The following is a 22,249-nucleotide window of genomic DNA, read 5'->3' on the forward strand; positions in this document are numbered from 1 at the left end:
AAATAAAAGCAGGACTTAACTCTGAGTTGCAAATCAAATAATATTCCTCTTACAGATTAGAAACCCCGCTTCAAAATCAGTTAAGAAAACAGGCTTACATGCTTGTACTTAGGTTGTCAGTCCTAGCACTCTCAGAGCACTTCTGGAGACTGAGAGAGACATGTCTTGCTTCTTTTACAACCAGGCAGCAAACTGCTTTTTTTTTTAATGAAAGAGAAACTGGGTATCTTTCCTGCAAGCTTAGCTCCTCCCATTAACACATGACTCAGTCCCTGGCAATCAACCTGATCAAGTCTCTACTCTGAAAACGCAAGGGAAAAACCAAGTAAACTCAAATCCATTAACTGTTTAAACAAACACACTATTAGCTAAAATGAACTATTATCCTGCAGTCTCAACATGGAGCTACATGTTCTTTCATAAAACTTGACTCCTTGCAACAAAACGCTGCCTCTTACAAGAAACATAATATAAATATATTCCTTAAAATTACAGTATCATCACAGGTGAGAATTGGATGAGGTGGATAGGTGGGTCCAGGAGTAGATCAGGAAGGATTGTCAGTTAGGGTTAGGGTATTGGGGTGGTTAGTCAAATGGTGAGGACAAGTCAGGTTAGGTCAGAGGAGGAATCTTATAATCAGGGCCTGAGTAAGGTGGTGAGGGCTGGTCAGGTTGGATGGAGGTTGTCAAGGAAAGGGGGGGGATCGGGAAGGTTAGGTTGTAGGGTCTAATCAGTTTGGGTCAGGGGTGGGATGGACCTGAGAGTCAGAGGATAGTTAAGGGTTTGAGCGGGGGTGAGGAGGAGGAGGTAAGTTTTATAGTTACAAGGATTTAGACTGGGTATTTTTCCGTCTAACCATCCAGGTAAATAATCTGGAACTGTCCAAAGTCTCTGAGACTTTTATGGAGGTTCCTGGGGTGCAGTGGAATTGCACGTCCGTTCAAACATCCCAGGAAATTCCATAATTCTCATAGAGTCAGTGTGTCTGGACTTCCTTGAGGTACTGACTTGCATCTTAGGCAACATCTGGTCTCTGATGATTGGAGTTAGTAGATCTGGGTGCCATAAGTCTGAAGCAGGCAGTTTTTCTTCTATTATCTTTGGTTATTACACAGTATACAATTTCCATATTGTATTTGAAACTTATTCCCAATGTTGTTTGTCGATCATAGTATTATATCTGATCTCACAGTTCAACTTGTTAATCATGTCCTCATTGCACTGCAGTCACTGGGGCATACTTTGTTACCACTGTGTAGGGTATGGTGGATATTGGAAATGTCATTGCAAATGCAAAGACAGCAAATTGAACTCGTGAAAATTCATTTTCCGTGGCCAACAGTATTAACCTAGAAGTTGCCTTTGCCAGTGTTAGCAGATGAATGTTTTTGTTCGACATTCTTCTCTCTAGTATTTTAATACAGTTGTAATCTACTTTAAAATAATTGAACATATTTGTTAAAATAACAACAAAACCATGCTGTTAAAATATGTTAAGCCTTGAATGACTAATATTGCCATATGCAATTTCTGGGTTATGGTGATTGTAAAACATTTATGGTTGCATAAACCTCACCAGTAAAAGTTGACATGCCCTATTTACATGGATTTGTTTCATTGTAAAGATGCATTGTTGTGTGTTCTGCATTAATACAATAAATTGCTTATGACATTCTGCTTAATGTTATTAGGAAAATTGTTCTTGAACAATTATCCTATTGTATCTGCGTAACGTTTTTAAGCAGAAGGTATTAATCAATGCATTCGACAAGCAGCAAAAAAAATCTGCCTTCATCTGATAAAAAGCAATCTTTGCTTTCCAAGTAATTTGGATATTACCTCCCTCCTGGAATTTTTTTTGGAATGTTCAAGTGTAACTTTCAGAGAAAACAATTCCTCTGTAAATTGTCAAAAGATGCTAAAGCAGGCAAAATATTAACCATTTAGAGACTACGTAGAATATATTGGTGTAGTAAGATTCAATCTGAATATGCATTTGCATGTTTGATAAATAATATGTCCATTAATTCATACATTTTAAACTAGTGCAAGATATTATAATCTAACCTGAATTTCAAAGCAGGCAGAAGAGTGGAAAGTGGACAGATCCTTGAACAAGTAATATCAATTGAAGTGGAATGGAGTTCCATCGGTATTCCACCCTATACATAGTGTGCAGTAAGTTACAGCGAGAGGGTGGTGTGTTCGGGGAAGTAAGTTGGGTCAGGAGCATGGCGTGGAGGGGGAAGTGAACAATTCATCAGCCCACCCACATTTGTCAATGGGACAATACCTGCAGGACACTAAAGAAATTAAGGAAAATGGGAATACAGTTTTTGTTCATTTGTTTATAGGATCTCCCTGGCCAGCATTTGGTCCCTAATTGCCATTGAACTGATTGGCTCGCAAGGCTATTGTAGGGAGCAGTTAAGAATCAACCACATTACTGTTGATCTAGAGTCACATATAGGTTAAACCAGGTAAGAGCAGCAGATTTTCTTCTCTAAAGGGCATTAGTGAACCAAATGAGTCGCAGATTATACAGAAATTTTGCTCAGTTCAACCTCATAAAGCCTCACACAAGGTCTCAGCCAGAGTTCCATTGATGTATTTGAAAGGGCCACAGATCTTATGGGATAAGTAGCTTGTATCAAATGTAAGAAATAGGAGCAGTAGTTTAGAGGGTCTTGAGTCTGTTTCATCATTCAATAAGAATCAGAACAGAATATCTACATTAACTCCAGCAAGGAATGGAATTTAAATTCAATTAATAAATCCAGAATTATAAAGCTAGTTTTAGTAATGGTGACCATGAAAAGGTTGTTTTGATTGTTGTAAAAGTAGACCCATTTGGTTCATTAATGCCATTTAAAGAAGAAAGTCTGCTGTTCTTGCCTGGTTTAACATACATGTGACTCTGGATCAACAGGAATGTGGTTGACTCTTAACTGTTCCCTACAATGGCCTTGCGAGCCACTCAGTTCAAGGGCAATTAGGGACCAAATGTTGGCCAGGGAGATCCCATAAATAAATGAACAAAAACTGTACTCCCATTTCCCTTGATTTCTTTAGTGTCTGAAAAACTATCAACCTCGGTATTGAATATACTCATCAACTGAACCTCCACAGCCCTTGGGGGAGAGAAGTCCCAAAGACTCTCAATATTCTGAGTGAAAATATTTCTCCTCCTTCAGAACAGCAAATTAACAAAACTTCTTTATTTATGCACAGTGATAATCGGATTTCTGCGTCTTTCTGCTGGGGCAGCAGTGGGCCATCCCAATATCCACTGCTGGATAAGGGCAGCCACCAATGAAAAATCACTTATAGATGGCCATACAAGTGACCCTATGTATGAAGTTTGAAGCAGAGTCTGCAGCCTTTGCTTTGAGTGGACAGAAGTTATACTGCACTGATGGAGTTGTACTGTCACTTTTCAGCTGTTAAGACTTCTTAAAACATTGAAGATTTATTCCAGGAAGTGTAACAGTGGAGAATATATTCCATAAACTTGAAATCAAAGCTTGCCTATAGATAAATCAAAATGGTCTTGCGGGATAAGTAGTTTGTATCAAATGTAATCATTTGATTTTTGAAACAGATATTTTCATCTGAAACAGACATTTTTGTCTGTGGGTAACTGAAAATGAACATAAGCATTTACAATGGAAAAGTTATGGATGTAAGTACATGCAGATATAAGATTTTTTAATATATTTTGCATATACTTACACCTAGATACAGAGAATGAAAGCTACACTGTTTCTTCCTTCATCTTTTTTTTAATGGAAGTTGAATTTTGAAAGTAAACAAGCATATCTAAGGGAAATATAGGCAGGGAAAGCATAGAGAGAGAGAGAGAGAGACAGGGTTCAGAGTAAGAGAAAGAGAGTGTTGGGTTTAGAAACAGAAGGTTGAGGGACTGAGAGAATGCTATAATTGTCAGTGCTCACACTAGCTTTTTTAGGTCCTTGTCACTTTCATGGCAATCCATCTATTTGGCATTTTTCGTCATCTAGATTCCATTAAATTGAGATCCAAGCCCATCCAGTTCATACTGCAATATGTTATGCGTGTTCTCACCAACAAATATATGTGATGGATGGAATAGTTTCTATGGCTTTGTCATGGCTTGAATAAGCAGTAGCTTTAACTATTTGACTCTGCATCCTTGGTGGAGACAGACAGACAGCAGCACCTAAAAAAGAGGGAGAGAGAGAAGGACCCAGAGACAGATGATAGTGTCTAAAAGAGCGAGAAAGAGGAAGACCCAGAGGCAGCATCTAAAAGAGTAGAAGGGAAGAGGTTCGGAGACAGACAGCAGTACCTGAAAGAGCAGGAGACAAGAGAACCAGAGTCAGACATCAGCTACAAGAGCAGGAGAGAGAAGACCTGGAGACCAGCAGCAGCACCCAAAACAGCAGAAGAGAGGAGGACCCAGAGACAGAGAGCAGCGTCTAAAAGAGCAAGAGAGAGGAAGACCAGGAGACAGACAGCTGTACTTAAAAGAGCAGGAGAGGTGATGTGAAGGGCAGGTGATGTGTGAGGGAAGGTATGATCAATTATTTGATTTGATTTATTATTATCACATGTATTAACATACAGTGAAAAGTATTGTTTCATAGGCGCTGTACAGACAAAGCACACCATTCATAGAGAAGGAACCTAGACAGTGCAGAATGTATTGTTACTGTCATAGCTAAGGTGTAGAGAAAAATCAACTTAATGCAAATTAGGGCCATTCAAAAATCTGACACCAGCAGGGAAGAAGCTGTTCTTGAGTTGTTTGGTACGTGACTTCAGAGCTTTGTATCTTTTTCCCCAATGGAAGAAGGTGGAAGAGAGAATGTCCGGAGTGTGTGAGGTCCTTAATTATACTGGCTGCTTCGCCAAGGCAGCGGGAAGTCAATAGATGGGAGACTGCTTTGCGTGATGGATTGAGCTACATTCACGACCTTTTGTAGTGCCTGGCGATCTTGGGCAGAGCAGGAGCCATAGCAAGCTGTGATACAACCAGAGAGAATGCTTTCTCTGGTGCATCTGTAAAAGTTGGTGAGAATCGTAGCCGACATGCCAAATTTCCTCAGTCTTCTGAAAAAGTAGAGGCATTTGTGGGCTTTCTTAGCTATAGTGTCGGCATGGGGGTTCCAGGACAGTTGTTGGTGATCTGGACACCTAAAAACCTGAAGCTATCGACCCTTTCTACTTAAATTTTAATTAAAGCAAGAGTACAAGAGAGTAAGAGTACAACAAAGGAATTAATAATCAGAATGTGGCAGTAAGGGACAGATCATACAAACTGAAGAGTGTGGCTGTAAATAAGGCTAGAGAGTGCAAAAATTATAAAAAGACAGAATTGAAGACACCCTATCTGAATGCATACAGCATTCACAACAAAATAGATGAAATAATGACACAAATAGAAGTAAACAGGTATGATGTAATTGCCATTACAGAGAGCTGGCTGCAGGGTGACCAGGGCTGGGAACTGTATGTTCAAGACTATTCAACGTTTCAGAAGGATAGGCAAAAGGGAAAAGGAAATGGGCGAGCGTTGTTAAAAAAGGACAGATCAGTACATTAGCAAGAGAGGGTGTTAGATCAGAAGATCAAGATGTAGAATCAATTTGGGTGAAGCTAAGAAACAGCAAGGGACAGTAAATATCAGTGGAAGTTGTTTATAGACCACCAAACGGTAGTAGTAATTAGACAATGGTATCAATCGGGAAATTAGGAGTGCATGTAACTAGGGCAATACAGTAATTATGGAGGACTTCAATCTATATATAGACTGGGTAAATCTAATGAGCATTAAGGTTGTGGAGGACAAATTCCAAGAAACTGATAAAAGAAAAGAGAATATGAAAGTAAACCAGCGAGAAATATAAAAAAAAGGTATTTAAAAAGGCAAAGACTAGCAAATTAAGATGCAGGCCTACTGCAAGCAGAGACCTGAGAATTTATCATGGACTATAATAAAACGAAAAATTACTTTGGGGGAGACCCTACAAACGTGAGTGAGCAAAAATGTGGCAGATGGAATATTATGTGGAACAATGAGAAGTTATCCACTTCAGTCGCAAATACAGAAATGCACTCTTTTTTAAATGGTGATCTACTGGTGAATGTTGATGTCTAAAGGGACCTGGACATTCATAGGTCACTGAAAGCTGACATACAGATGCAGCGAGCAAATTATGATGGTAAACGGCATGTTGGCCTTTATTGCAAGAGGATTTGAGTACAAGAGTAAATAAGTCTTCCTGTAATTGTACAGAGCCTTAATGAGATGGCACCTGGAGTATTGTGTACAATTTTAGTCTCCTTATCAAAGGAAGGATAGAGGAGGTGCAACAAAGGTTCACCAGATTGATCCCTGGGGTGGCAGGACTGTCCTGTGAGGAGAGATTGAGGAGACTGGGCCTTCTGTAGAGTTCAGAAGATTGAGCGGCGATCCCATTGAAGCATACCAAGTTCTTACCGGGCTTGACATGGTACATGCAGGAAGGATGTTTCCCTGTCTGGGGTGGGGTGGGTGGTTGCGATCTACACCCAAAGAACGCAGTCTCAGAAGAAGAGATAGGCTGTCTGGAACCGAAATGAAGAGGGAGTTCTTCATTCAGAGGATGGTAAATCTTTGGGATTCATGTTTGGCTGTCTGCCCAGCCCTTTTATTGAGCTCCCAGCTTTGAGCCCAAATGAATGGGGATTTCATAGAAAATAAATAGCACTTACTCCAGAAAATCCCAGCAAGCATATGAGGACCGGAAATATGCCTTGCCCATTCCTTTGGATTCTACAAATATTTGGTTCTGTTGCTTAAGAATATGTATACATATAAGGAGCTTACTTATATTATATGCAGTATCATTGTTGGCAATAACTTGTTCCTGGCAGTTAGAAAATAAGTACATTTTCATATGGAAAGAAGCTGTGTGCAGCATATATAACATTTACTGATTTAGATTATAGATTACATGGCTAACATGTATTCTTGGCGTTCAAATATGTCATAAAACATTTGAATATCATTCATCATTTTTGAATTGATTCGAGGTCTTCTTTATGTTAATATTTTCTAGCACACTTAGACCAACAATTAATGCAGATTTTATGTTCCTTTTATTAACTTAGGCATCATTGTTTTTTTGTTTTGTGTTTGGCTGAAATTCTGTTTGAGTCTGAATTTATGAACAATTTTAAATGGATGTTTAGAGCCCGATTTTGCCATCACATTGCACCTGTTTTTGGGCACAAAAACTCGGTAAAGTCAGGCGTGAGGTGAGTAGCGCAATCCGCACCCGCCTCCGCGCCAGTTTCCCTTTTACCAAGGCCCGAAAATGGCTACAACCAGGACTGCACTCAAAATGGGCGTGACAGCATTTAAATGCATTTGCATGTATTTAAATTGACTTAATGGGCTGCACACCCAACTCGACCAACACTTCCCCTTTTACCACCGCATTCACCCACGTAGAATCAATGTAAAATAGATATCCAGTAAGTGAGGAGGTAGGTGCCTAACATCCGATGGCTCTCTGCTTGAGATCAATGGGAAGGGAGGTAAAAAGGGGGGTGTCCTCTGCCACTCTGCTTGAGTGGCAAGGCAGCCTTCATGACACACGACAACACAGAGTCGCTGAGCAGAGACTGATAGCCAAGTTCCGCACACATGAGGACGGCCTCAACCAGGAACTTGGGTTCATGTCATACTATCTGTAACCCCCACGACTTGTCTAGACTTGCAAAATCTTGCTAATCGTCCTGGCTGGAGACAATACACACCTCTTTAGTCTGTGCTTAACCCTCTTTTCACTCACATTGTCTACACCTTTAAGACTTGATTATCTGTAAAGACTCACATGCCAACCCTTATTTTGTCAATTGAGTTTGTGTCTTTATATGCCCTGTTTGTGAACAGAACTCCCATTCACCTGATGAAGGGGCAGTGCTCCGAAAGCTAGTGGCCTGTGCTACCAAATAAACCTGTTGGACTTTAACCTGGTGTTGTGAGACTTCTTATTCTGCTTGAGATCAGTAGGTGGCAAAGGGGGGTCTGCTGCCACTCTGCCTGAGATTGGTGTGGGGGAGGGGGGCTACGATCAATCAGGGTGGCAGCGTTGTGGGAGGGATAAGTGCTAGTAATGTTTTGGGGACCGGGGGAGGCATTATCTGGCCGTGGAGGAATGTGGCGGGGGGGCAGCATTCTATCATTTTTTTGTGCACATGGAGTTAGAGGCTCCGATCAGAGCTTCAGGGTTTTGAGCCCGTTAGGCCCCGCCTGTAGGCTTCTGCAGCACGATTTGGACTTGCTGATATTTTTGCAGGCAACAGGTCGAAAAGTCAGATCTGAAATACTCCCAATTTCAAGTCCACCTGGCACTCAGAATCGAAAGAATCAAAATGGGGCCCTCAAACTTTTCATTTGTTCATTCACTGGCTGTGGTTATTATTGGAAAAACAACCATTTATTGCCCATTCCGAATTATCCCCAAGAAGTTGGTGTTGGCTGCAGGGAATGTGGCTGAGGTATCCCACTGGGCTGTTAGGTTGGGAGTTCCAAGATTTTAACCCAGCAATGATAAAGAAACCCCAATATGTTTCCAAGAGAGGATGGTGTGTGATTTGGGGAACTTGGAAGTGATGGCATTGTTCCTATGCACCTTAAAGCTGATATACACCCAAATCTGTCAACATGCTACAACATGACTGCAAATCCCTTTAATATATTCAAGTTGCCTCCCTTTTTCCATTATAATTGCAAGTATAATATCAATACATACAAGCACACAGCTATCCTAATTTGTTCCTAATTAGTGCTGGAAGTTTACAGAACAGATGGTGCAGAAAATGGAAGAATGTGATATTGGAAATGCCCTTCTTATTTGTGGCTAAAATTTAATATTGACCATACTCTGGCATAAGTCTCTATCCATAATCATGCTAACCTCCCCTCATTTCAAATTTTGATAGTGTAAATATAGGTTGGATCTAATCATGAGTATTATTTGATCTATTTGCATTTTCCAAGCACCATAAAGGCAGAAAGTACCTATAAGCATGTCTTAGCCAAGAAGGATTTTGAATATCTGTAACAAAGAAAATATTGCGGATCCAATGCCATTTATACAAGAGTATTGAGACCCAAAGACAGTATTAGCAAATGGCTTAGCTGTTTTCTATTAGTAACAGTGTTATTGCCCCACATGTAACACTGATGAAGCTGTTGACATTTAAAGATAAAATTGAAGAGATCCCAGGAAGAGCTACTGAATGAAGCAGAATGATAAATGTAGTGTTGCATCTGTCTATGCTGTCACTTATCTAACTGCTTTATATGCTGTGCTAGTTTTGTTCAATGTATAAAACATTTCCCTGATTTACAGATTTTCAATGAGCTTTCACACTGCAACTTGTATATCTGATTAACTTGTTTACCGTTGTTGCAACTTTCTTTCATTAAACTACTTCTTTCAATTTCTTTCTGCCATTTAGACAACAACACCTGATGAGGTGAGTCTGCTTATGCCTGAAAGTAGTTTTTCTTTGCCTTGTTTCAAATTGTTTCGTGCATGTTGTGATAATCGTTTCTTTGATTTTTCTTCATTTATTCCTTAGCAGCGTTTCAAATGAAGTGACATTTCAGGATTCTATAATTATTAAAGCACATCATTACTGAGACCTGATTCCACAAAGATCAATAGTAGTTTTTATATGTGCAGGCATATATCAGGGTTACACAAGTTTAAAAACTAAATAACTCTATAGAACACTATGCATAATACTTGCCTAAAAAAGTGCTATGAAAGGTTGTAGAACCAGGCCTTTAACACTCGTGTTTCACTGCAGTTCCCATTTTCCCTAAATGTTTCAAAGCTACATTCCAAATAATAATTGTTCAGAAAGATATTGAAATTGTAGAATATTAATACAATTCAGGTAATCTTAATTATCTATCATCGTATTTTCCACTAAACACTCATAAGGTCTCCTACAGAAGCAATGGTCTATAACCTCCGAGCTCCCCAGCATCGGATTGGAGGTGATATCTCAAAGAAGTGCTGGGGATCACTTTTCGGAACTTGAAAGATAAGGGGTTACACGACAATTGCCTGGCACGGTGGCACAGTGGTTAGCATTTCTGCCTCACAGTACCAGGGATATGGGTCGATTCCCAGCTTGGGTCACTGGCTGTGTGGAGTCTGCGTGTTCACCCCATGTCTCCGTTGGTTTCTTCTGGGTGCTCTGGTTTCTCCCCAGAGTCTGAAAGATATGCTGGTTAGGTGCATTGGCCATGCTAAATTCTTCCTCAATATATCTGAACAGGTGCCGAGTGTGCCAACCAGTGGATTTTCACAGTAATTTCATTGCAGTGTTAATGTTAGTCTATGTGTGACACTAATAAATAAACTTAAACTTTTAAAAAGAAGCGCAAACCTCCTCTGGGTAATTGCCCAGTGCTAGGACCCATCCAAAAATATGATTTAAATCAAAAACTTCAGGTAGTTATGTATAAAATTAGAAGTAAAACCTTTTCTAATTTTTGAGTAAATGTTGTAAAGATCCAGATTGACATTCCCTCCCCTCCCCAAGAGACTCCATCCCACACCCAAGAACCCCGTAAGGGACTCTTCTCCACCACAGTCCCCCAAGGGGACGCTCCCCAACTAATCACTCCTCCCCATCCACAGTATTTTTCATCCCCAACATATCTTAACGATCCACCCCACCTGAATGGGACATCTCTCCTGCCCTTGCAGGCCCGACTTTTAGTCCCACACCTGCTGAAGGCCCATCCCCCTATCCCAATAATCCCACACCTGACTGCATGCCCACCATAATCAATGCTAATTGCCATTCCAAGGAAGTTACATTGCTTTAAAACCTGAGGGAGGATACTTCATACTCTGAGTTTCCTGTTTTAATGGAGAGTGCTGTTGGCTAAGTTTAAACTATGTCAATGACTGTCATACTATCAGAAATTAGGCATTGCTCTAAATCTGAGCAGGGTACATTCAACGTATTTCCACAGAATTCTTAGCACTGTTGGAGTTTTAATGCCCGCAGCACAACAAAAATCAATATAATTGTAGCCCTGTAAACAACAGAAAGCTGTTGATTATCTAGAATATTCAGCAATACCAGTGTTTACCTGATTTTGTAAAGATATAGGTCTGAAATGAAAGTTGATCATGGTTACCGTTTACGCTGCCTGGAAGTGATTACAAGGCAGTAATCTAATTTTGTAGTTCGAGTGAAACCATAAACCATGAGAGAATGCTTGGGCAGTCATCCGAATCGTAACATTGGTTTTGTAGCTTTAAAGTTACTCCCAGTTATCTTCAGATTTTGTAATGTCTATACAGTTTCATATTTATTATTTTTTAAGTCCATTTTCTCCTGGCACTAACTATAATTGTTAATGTCACTGATTAGAGCGAGGTCAGTAAGAGGCTAATTATTGCAAATTTATCAGGGAATTATTTGTTGGGGATTAATGTTAGAGTTCTTTTACAGAATACTGGCAAAAGTCAAGGGTGTTCCTAATAATTATAATTTATAAAAATCATGTTTTCTTCTCAGCTCCCATGTTTAGTTTGGGGTGGTAGTGCAAAGCAAAGCTCATTGTTCTGATATTTTTTCAATTGACTTAAATGAGAAACAAAATTGGATTGCATGTAGAATACATTTACAATTCATTAGCTTTCATTCTCTGTTCCTGCCCAAGATAAATTTCAACCCACTGACTTTATTCAATGCTGTCTTTTGACCTTTTATGTCTGATCTTGGGCAGTGCCAGCAGTTTATTTGGCTGTGGAGGGTATTATAGTTAGCTCAGTTGGCTATACAGCTGATTTATGATGTGGAGCAACGCCAACAGCATGGGTTCAATTCCTGTACTGGCTGAGATTATTTATGAAAGCCCTGTCTTCTCAACCTTGTCCTTCGCATGAAGTGTGGTGATCTTCAGGTGAAATCACCAACCAGTCAACTCTCTCTCTCGAAGGGGAGAGTAGTCTATGGTCATCTGCAACTATGGCAACATTGCCTTTAACTATAATTGAACCCATTTTTTTTGCTGTCACATCTAAAAGCCTACTTCACAGCAGGATCTTCTTGATAATGTTTAGGCATTCTTGGCAACCCCACTCACTGCATCTCAGCAGCCTGTTCAATACCAGACAGAGTGGACGTCATCCTAGACAGCAAGAAGGTAGATCTTAGTCATTCAGAACATAGAAAAATAATTTTAAATTTACTTTTTTGGGCCTCTTCTGCAGTACTGCTAAGCCATTCAAATGACACAGTGATCCACTCAGTTGGGATACTATTGATGGCTTAGGACCTTACTTAAAAGTATGGCCTGAAACAGCCAGATTCTATGGAAGCCCTGCAGGAGACCCCTTTGAGAATGACAAAACTCAATGCGCAACGTAAATAAGCAATGAACCATCTTCCATCTATTGCCATCCTGTTTACATCATTCAACCTCAGTTAAAATCAACCACCCACATCCCCCCACCCAACAATTATTGCTGTTTTTCACAACACTGTGAAATCAATGTAATGATAATTAAAGAGGTGCTACAAAGGGCAGGTGATGTGCTTCATTGGATAACCACTCAAATGATGGAGAAGAATGTCTATCACTGAGTACTTAATTGGTAATCATTGCTGGCTCTGTTAAGCACAGTTCATGATTTTTTTAGTTACATTAAATTTGTATGTTGAACTAATTTTGTTCTCATGAACAAGAACTGAACAAATATATTTGATTTATCTATGTTCTGCTCTCCATAAATAACTCACATATGCTGCAACCCTTATGACCTTACTTCCGCCAAATAAAATCTGCCAATAGATAATGACGAATAATGCACAGTCTGTTACTATTACTTTTTTATCAACAATGCTCAGTTTTTGGAGTTCTATCCATTCTAAAATGGGACACTAATAATTTCAAACTGTAGTATGCAGACAGGATAATAGACCCCCATCTGACAGACGCCAGCATAATGAGTTTTACATCCCTGTTAATTATGTTTTTTTTGTTTGTTTACTTGACCAGGATGTCAGCATTAACCCTATTTCAACCCTGTTTCTTGGATGTAGCTAATAGATCTACAGTAAAACTAGATTTTTTAATGTAGATAGGATCAGTGGTTACTGAGAAAATTAGTCAACTGACAGAATAACTCCCGTTATCGTTACCCAGTCCTTACAGTTGTTGAAAGCTTAATGTAGCTAGTTTTCTAAATGTAGCTTTGTGCATTCAGTGTTGTAAAAAAATTACTTTCAAAAAAAGTTTGCTAGGAAATATGATTTTGTGTCAAATCTGCCACATTTAGGTAATGTAATATTTAATAAAACAGAAGCAACTACTGTACAGAAGATTTTGAAAGGAACCTGATTTAAATTCTGAAGTAAAGTGAGTTGCCTGAGACACGCAAGTTAAATTAGCACCACATTGGCCCTATTTGTCTAGATATTCAGACTGTGAATTTAATTTTTTAGTATTTGCAAAATGCGTAATAATGACAACCAAAGTAACATCATGTAGCCATCTTTAATGTCCGGTATGCCCTGCTCTTCGGTACAGATCTCCCCGTGTCTGTGTGGAGTTTGCATGTTCTCCCTATGTTGCCTCTTGTCTCCTCCGGGTGCTCTGGTTTCCTCCCACAGTTCGAAAGAAGTGCAGGTTAGGTATGTTGGCCATGCTAAATTCTCTGTCAGTGTACCCAAACAGGTGCCAGAGTGTGGCGACAAGGGGATTTTCATAGTAACTTCATTGCAGTGATAATGTAAGCCCACTTATGACATTATTAAATAAAATTTACTTTAGATGGAGTGCACTGTGAACGTAGTCATGCTGAATTCACACCAAATCTCAGTCCCACTGCATGTTTGGAATAGGATGTGGAGGGAGTTGAAGCTCCGAACTGAAGCAGACTGCAGCCTCATTATTACAAGCAAAAGGATACAGGGATGAAAAGTGCTCCATTTTGTGGCTGATGTATGCCAAGTCCCAATGATGTCGGGAAACCTCATGAAAAGGGAGCCTCAGGCAGACCTTTTGTTTGGAGACTGTTTAAATTCAAGTAACTTCAAATTTATTGCCCATTTAAAAACTTGTTGCAAGTTCGTTGCTTGTTTATTAAAAATCACATGAAAAAATCTGACTGATTAAATATAAGTTTAAAAACTATTTCAGTGCATTTAAAATATCAATGAGGCAATAAAGCTGTAAAAAATCACATAAATTGATCCAGTGTTCCTTAAAATTTCTGAAGGTCCCTTCGGTAGGCACGCTGGCACAGTGGTTAGCACTGCTGACCCGGGTTCAGTTCTGGCTTCGGGTGACTGTCTGTTTGGATTTGCACATTCTCCCTGTCTCTGTGTAGGTTTCCTCCCATACTCCCAAAAGCTTGTGCGTTAAGTTGATTGGCCATGCTAAATAGTCCCTTAGTAACAGGGGAATTAGCAGGGTAAATACCTGGGGTTACAGGGACAGTTCTGGGTGGGATTGTTGTCAGTGCAGGCTTGGTGGACCTGTAGGGATTCTATGAATTGAAGCCTCCTTTCCATATATCATTACATAACCTACCCATTCCCCTTTCCAGCATTCATAAAGAACATCATCCCCAATAAAAACAAATGAATATGTTATGTAAGAACAGCTGTCAGTGGAGCAATAGGAGAGAAGAAAAGAGTGAGAAAAAGGGATAGGAAAGGAGAGGAGGCACATGGATAGAAAAGGAAGACCATGGCATAAAGCTGACATGTTTCCAATAGTACACTTACATGCTATCCTATATAATCTTTGTTTAACAGTCTTGCTACCTCATAAAATAATTCTATCCAAAATAAATCTATTAAGATCACCCATAAGTTTATAATAACCTGAAGGATAATCACTTTAGTGCAAATTTGTTACATGTATAGTTATAGAAACAAGTATGGTAATATTTATAAACTATGTTTTGTTTCGTATGGGTGAAATACAACTATCCCACAATTTGATTTAATTGATATAAATGTGTCATGTAACGAACACATTTTTAAAGCTTGATATATAGCTATATGAACATTTTAAATCTTCAAAAGAACATGAATAGGAAGTTGAGTACTCCGTGGATGTATGCTGTAAAGGAAAAATTAGATTATATGGTTTATTGTCAGCTTTCCAATATTTACCTCAACAAGAGGCCAAATGGCGTCTTTCTGCACTGTAAAGATTCTGTGAACTATAACAGGTTGTAGGTGTAAAGGTTGCCCTGCTAATACCGGTATGCCTGATCCATGATGGAATAAAAGCAAAATACTGCACATGCTAGAAATCTGAAATAAAAACAGAAAATGCTGGAAAAAATCAGTAGGTCAGGCAGCATCTGTGGTAAGAGAAACATGATGGAAATGTATCTAGTGGCTATTACTTGAAGTATTGTTATGTTCCCCATGATTGGGTAGACTTTTGACAGCCACTATGAAGGCTCATTCTTCAGCAAATTATCAAAGGGAATGTGGTGCAACTGGGGGCTATAGTCCAGTTTGCTCAATTGGACAATCTTGGATGGAGAATTTCACAGGAAGCACTGATAGGGAAATAGCTGACTCGAGGCCAGCTATTTCCCAATCAGTGCTTCCTTGAAATTTGCACCAAATTAGAATTACCTGATTGGGAAACCAGCTTCAGTTCTGCAGGAGGATTCACCATGAGAAAGAGAGTTGGGTGGTTGGGTTGGATGGAAGAATATTGGTGAGATGTACAAACATTTTTAAGAATTGCTTTATTATCATGTTTCAATTTCCATGATATTCATGGCTCCCTGTTAGTTATTTAGAAAATATGTATCGGACCATAGGCATATGGTCAGAATCTGCATGATTTTTTAAAAACCTGTATGGGTAAAATATTGATCACATAAATGTAAAAACCCTATTTAATGTGATTGAGAAAGCTAATGTGACTTAAAACTACAACCCAAAATGTTTTAATTTTATCTGTGCTAAAGCTATTGGTATTGTTCTTTCCCACAAACAGGAGCAAACAATGTGGTCATGCCTTGCTGCCATGGCAATTGCACACAAGGATCTAACAACAGCAGAAGTGGCTTATGCAGCAATTGGTGAGGTATATGAATAAAATTTGTCTTTTAAAATCATACCTTTGTAATTAAGCTCTTCAACAGGGATCGATATTGGGCCCCCTATTCATCATTTATAAAAATGACATTAGTGACTATGTGGCGGATAGGATTAGTAAATTTAACGATGATACAAAGATTGGACAGGTGGTTAACAATAAGGCAGAGTGCCTTGGGATATAAGAAGATGTGTACAGAATGGTCAAATGGGCAGATAAGTGACAGATGGAATTGAACCCTGAAAAGTGTAAGGTGATACCAGGATGCTGCCTGGGATGGAAAATTTAAGTTATGAAGAGAAGTAAGCTTGGGTTATTTTCGCTGGAGCAGAGAAGACTGATTGAGGTGTACAGGATTATGTGAGACATGGACAGACTGGTAAGGAGCAGCTGTTCCCCTTAGCTGCAGGGTCATTCACAAGGGGACATAGATTCAAGGTGAGGTGCAGGAGATTTAGGGGGAAGTGAGGAAAAATTATTTTGCTCAGTGATGACAGTCTGGAATGTGCTGCCACGGAGGGTGGTTGAGGCACATTGCCTCACACCCTTTGAGAAACTGGTAAAAATAACACTGTTAGTTTTATTTTTACCAGTTTCTCAGAGAGTAAAAGCTCAAACAAGTCTTGGTTTATTGCAAGTAAAATGTTGTGTGTGTGTGCCTTGTAAGATTAAAGTTGATAGTGAAAATTCTGGAATAATGAATGATCCATCTCTAAACTTGTAATGGAGCCAGTGTGTCTGGACAAAGGGCAATTACATCCATTAGCAATGTAAATTATACCTATGAGTTGCAGGAGCAAAGAGATGTGTTGAAGGTAAAACTATTTGTTTGCTTTTCTGTTTGAATAATCCCAAAGCATGACATATTGCCAAAGAGATAGTGATTCAGGGTGGAACTTTGGTTAGAAGATTCTTGGCATGTGGTTGCTGACAGAAGCAGTCAGTTCAGTTTGAATTTGTTGTAGCTTGTAGCTAATGGAAGAAATCTACAGTAGCCTTCACAGCCTTGTGGCAAAAAGGTGTCAGCTTGATTAGTTGGTTTGGAAAGAACTGTGCAGTAGCTGTGGAAGCAGACATAGAACAAAGAAAATTACAGCACAGAAACAGGCCCTTTGGCCCTCCAAGCCTGCATCAACCATGCTGCCCGACTGAACTAAAACCTCTAATCCTTCCGAGAACTGTACTGTCTATTCCCATCCTATTTATGTATTTGTCCAGACATACCTTAAAAGTCACTATCACTGACTTAAAAGTCACGGAGTTGAGGAGGAACTTCTTCACTCAAAGGGTGGTGAATCTGTGGAATTCCCTGCCTGTTGAAGTGGTGGAGGCTACCTCGCTAAATATATTTAAGTCACGGGTAGATAGGTTTTTGACAGACAAGGGAATTAAGGGTTATGGGGAGAAAGCAGGAAAGTGGAACTGATCCACTTCAGATCAGCCATGATCTTTTGGAATGGCAGGGCAGGCTCGAAGGACTGGATGGCCTACTCCTGCTCCTATTTCTTATGTTCTATCGAACCGGCTTTCAATACCTCCCCTGGCAGAGAGTTCCAGGCACCCACCGCCCTCAGTATATTAAAAAAAACTTGCCTTGTCCATCTCCTTTAAACCTTGCCCCTCGCACCTTAAACCTATGCCCCTAGTAATTGACTGTTTCACCCTGGGAAAAAGCTTCTGCCTATCCATTCTGTCCATTCTCCTCATAACCTTGTAGACTTCTATCAGGTCACCCCTCAGCCTCTGTCATTCCAGTGAGAGGTTTCTCCAACCTCTCTTCATAGCTAATGCCCTCCACACCCGGCAACATCCTGGTAAATCTTCTCTGTACCTTCTCCAAAGCCTTCAGATCCTTCTAGTAGTGTAGCGACCAGAATTGAACACAATATTCCAAGTGTGGTGAAACTAAAGTTCTATAAAGCTGCAACATGATTGCCAATTTTTAATCTCAGTGCACTGGCCGATGAAAGCAACTGTGCCGTATGTCTTCTTAACTACCTTCTCCACCTGCGTTGCCACTTTCAGTGACTGTGTACCTCTACACCCAATCCCTCTGCCTGTCAATACCCTTAAAGGTTCTGCTATTTACTGTATATTTCCTATGTTTATTAGACATTCCAAAATGCATTACCTCTCATTTGTCTGGATTAAACTCCATCTGCCATCTCTCTGCCCAAGTCTCCAACCGATCAATATCCTGATGTATCCTCTGCAGTCCTCATTATTATCTGCAAATCCATCAACTTTGTGTCAACCACAAACTTACTAGTCAAGTTAGTTACATTTTCTTCCATGAGACTGTGGGGGGAAAAAAATCTACATGTGTCCAAAGCCAGAACAAGAAGCTATAGAGTCATGAGATCTGTAAAAAAAGAAAGAATTGTTTAACAAAAGCTAAGGGAAGGATAGCCATGAAATTTATACCTTGGAGGAATAGCTGGAATACCAAAGAGAACTAAAATAAATTGTGGAGGCTGAGGCATACCTTTGGGTTGGTCTCAAGGAAAGTCAGAGAACCTTCAAGATTGTGGAAGAAAAGGGGCTCTGGAGAGGTTGGGGGGAAGTAAAAAGTAGAATTGCGTTTACAGCAGAAGCTTTTATAAGCTATAGTATTGAGTTAATAATGCTTATTTTGTTTAGTTCTTTTTAGTAAACAATTAAGTTGGTTTTCATTTGCAAATTTGAAACCTTATGATGGTGATCTGTCAGTTAATTGCTAGGTGTTCAGATTTCTTCTTTAAAAGTTAACAGTCCCTAACTGGATTGTAGCACCTGTGACTTCATTGTATCTGTTACCATGCAATTTAATTGGTCCAAGAAAGTTCCCCATAGGGAGCTCTTATGCTAAGTATGCATAACTATAAGAACAATTAATTACTAACCAAGATACTGGTTTCTTTGTTCTTGATATTACTGCAGTGCTGGAATAAATGATCTCATCGGCTGTGCAAAACTACAGTCAATTAATTCTCTGTTGTTAATTTGCAGAGCATGGCCCCTATCATAATCTACTCCCCCCGTTATCATTTCCTGCCTGCTTCCCACAGTTACACATTCAGCAGAAAAAAACACATTGCACCTTCTTTTTGTGTTTTTTCTCACTCTGAAAAGCTTCTCATCCCAACAACTTCCAACTCTTGCCAAAGGTTACTGTTCTTAAAGTTTTTTGGTCACAAGTAGGCTTACGTTCATCCGACAATTAAGTTACTGTGAAAATCCCCTAGTCACCACACTCCCGCGTCTGTTCAGGTATACTAAGGGAGAATTTAGCTTGGCCAATTCACCTGATCTGCATATCTTTGGTCTTGTGGGAGGAAACCGGAGCACCCAGGGGAAACCCATGCAGACATGGAGAGAATGTGCAAAACTCCACACAGACAGTGACCCAAGCTGGATATCAAACCTGGGACCCTGGCACTGTGAGGCAGCAGCGTTAACCACTGTGCCACCATGCTGCCCCATTTGCTGCTGTGATCTTATAAACTGTTATGGATCTGTAGGCTGACGCATGGTGAAGGCCGAAAGCTCTTTTTCCAAAATCAGCTGTAAACTCTTCTGTTCTTAATATTACCCATTGCAACGGGGATACCAACCATAGTAGTTACACAGATCACAAGCAGAGACATTACTGAGGAAGTTGGACCACGCTCCTAGCTCTGGAAAGCGTGCATCTTTAATATGTGCAGCACCAAGCAAACAGATACACATAAATATATTAGTGGCAAGACTAACTGTGTACATCAAAGTCAATTTAATATGTTAAAATTTGATGTTTGGATAGAAATGTTCCAGTCCTGCCACTATCTGTAATGACACGATTCAAATCCCTCTAGACTATGTTTATGACATTTTAGTATGTCGATTTCATTTTACATATGTTTTTGCATACGTGTTACTTTAAGAATAAAGCTTATTATTGAACAACATAGACATTTCCCTATTTTGTGCCCCAGTGTCATTGCCTGAGTTACAACACCCACATACACTAATTAACATATAAACCTCATATAATCTAATACTGAGCATGATCTAACACACTCTTGTTTCTCTTCTGTTTGCCTGCTGAAAATGCACCAGCATTCAGTTTTAGCCTGCCAATCTATTGATTAGTCAGGGACTTTAGAGGAGAAATGCAAAGAGCCTAATTGAAGTTCAGGTAGTAGTGACAAAGGAAGAAATACAACTGAAAAATGGATCTGGTGCTCAGACATTAAAAGGTGCTTTTTAAGAAGAAGAGATTGCTGGGAGCATTGTACTGTCTACCAAAACGCTTTCATCACGTCAGCTGACTGATTTGCACCAAATTTAATCTCATTTGTGCCCAAAGTCCTGTGAAGGGGCACAAAAAATTAGCCCCTATGAGTTCTAGAGAGAAGCTCAGTTCCAGTCTCTCAACTCAATCAAATGTGTTTTTTTCAACAATAAGCTTTAATCGTAAGTGTAACAAGTATGCAAAAACACAAGTAAATCAAAATCTACATATTGCAAGGTCATAAACAGAGTCCAGAAGTAATTTGAGTCGCATCATTATAAATAGTGGCCAAACTGGAACATTTCGATCCAGGTATTGAATTTTAACAGATATTAAATTAACTTTGAGGTACAAAGTTAGTCCTGCCACCAATATATTTATGTGTATCTATTCATACATTGCTGCATACATTGGAAATGCACACTTTCCAGAGGTGGTTGTTCACATTTGATTATTTTGTAAACATTCAAACTGAAACAATGTTACCTTTCAATTCAAGCTCCCAGGGCACACACAAAAGGAATGAATTTCAATTGTAGCTGTTCCTCATTTTACTTTTGTCTCAGCTATGCCAAGCATTAGTCCATACAGTAATGTGTAGTACTAGATCATGGAATTTATCAGACAGCACCACACAGACAGGATCTTGCTCTGGGAAACCAGCATGTTTCAGTCTGAGTTGACAGCCTTCCAGCAACAATTCTTTTTCCCTCAATATGTGACCTCCAGAATAGTCTGTAGAGCATAGTGTCTTGTGTTACGAAGCTGCTCTGCATTAGCCTCAACAAAAAACACTGCATCTCTCCTGACTTTCTTTCTACATTACAGAAGGCGGTCTAGTCAAGTATTTCAATATTGCTTCACACTCAGATCATTAAGCTTATGCGGTAGGCACTATTGCAGATTCTTTTCAGACCCCTTAGTTTCTCACAAAGATCCAACCATCTGGTTCATTGTCTAGAAAATTAACAACAAATTCCTACATGTTCTGGGCTGCACACCTTTTAAAATGAAAACATTTTTTCTATTGTTTATCTCCACTGCTTAACCATAGAATCATCAAAAGGCAGAAGGTCCAGCCCATTGAGTCTGCACAAACTCTCCAAAAAAGCATCCCACCCAAACTCTCCCCTCTGCCCTATCCCAGCAACCCCACGCATTTACCATGGCTAATCCATCTAACCCCCACATCTTTGGACAGTGGGAGCACCTGGAGGAAATCCATGCAGGCACGGGGAGAATGTGCAAACTACACAAAGACAAGCAATGAAGGCTGGAATGAAACCTAGGCCCCTGACTTCTTGAGGCAGGCGTGCTAACTACTATGCCACCTTGTTGCCCTATGAGTTTTTTAACCTTTTTACTCAGATAGACATAAATAATTACAAGAAAATTCAATGGAAAGAAAACAATTGCCTAAATTTACAATGCTTCGATAGCACCAGAATAAAGAGTGAACTTGTAATACCTCTAAGAAGTTCAATACAAACCAAACGCTTTGCAGCAATGGAGTAGCAATATTGAATGGGCAAAACTGCGACAGGTGGATTGCAATGTAGGAAAATGTTTGGATATTTAAAGGATAGAAGATGGTACTTTCTAAAAAGGGAAAAGCTAGAAACAGAGAGATTTGGGGGTCCAGATACATGCATTAACTGCCATGAAGAAGTACAAAAAACAATCAGAATGGCTGATGGAATGCTGATTTTATATCTAGAAGAATAAAATACAACTTAGAGCTCCAAAAAAAAGAGACCTATCATGTCTGAGCATGCCATCAAGCACCTATCTATTCTAATCCCATTTTCCAGCGCTTGATCTATTGCCTTGCATGCTGTAGCATTTCAAGT

The 22,249-nt window shown here is 39.6% G+C and overlaps 1 protein-coding gene across 7 annotated transcripts in view; it reads left to right on the forward strand.

Moving 5' to 3' along the window:
- Positions 1-22,249, forward strand: part of ift80 (intraflagellar transport 80 homolog (Chlamydomonas)) — a 227,487-nt gene that overhangs the window by 198,340 nt on the left and 6,898 nt on the right. For 6 of the 7 annotated variants that reach the window (XM_080185487.1, XM_080185491.1, XM_080185492.1 and 3 more), the window contains 2 exons: positions 9,499-9,516; positions 16,046-16,135. In XM_080185487.1, the coding sequence (XP_080041613.1) occupies positions 9,499-9,516; positions 16,046-16,135 (108 nt within the window). The remainder of the gene's footprint in view (positions 1-9,498; positions 9,517-16,045; positions 16,136-22,249) is intronic. The other variant, XM_080185486.1, reaches the window with a different exon arrangement.

The sequence above is a fragment of the Carcharhinus amblyrhynchos genome, chromosome 3, assembly GCF_965287045.1.
Source record: "Carcharhinus amblyrhynchos chromosome 3, sCarAmb.v2.hapA, whole genome shotgun sequence".
Classification (NCBI taxonomy): domain Eukaryota; kingdom Metazoa; phylum Chordata; class Chondrichthyes; order Carcharhiniformes; family Carcharhinidae; genus Carcharhinus; species Carcharhinus amblyrhynchos.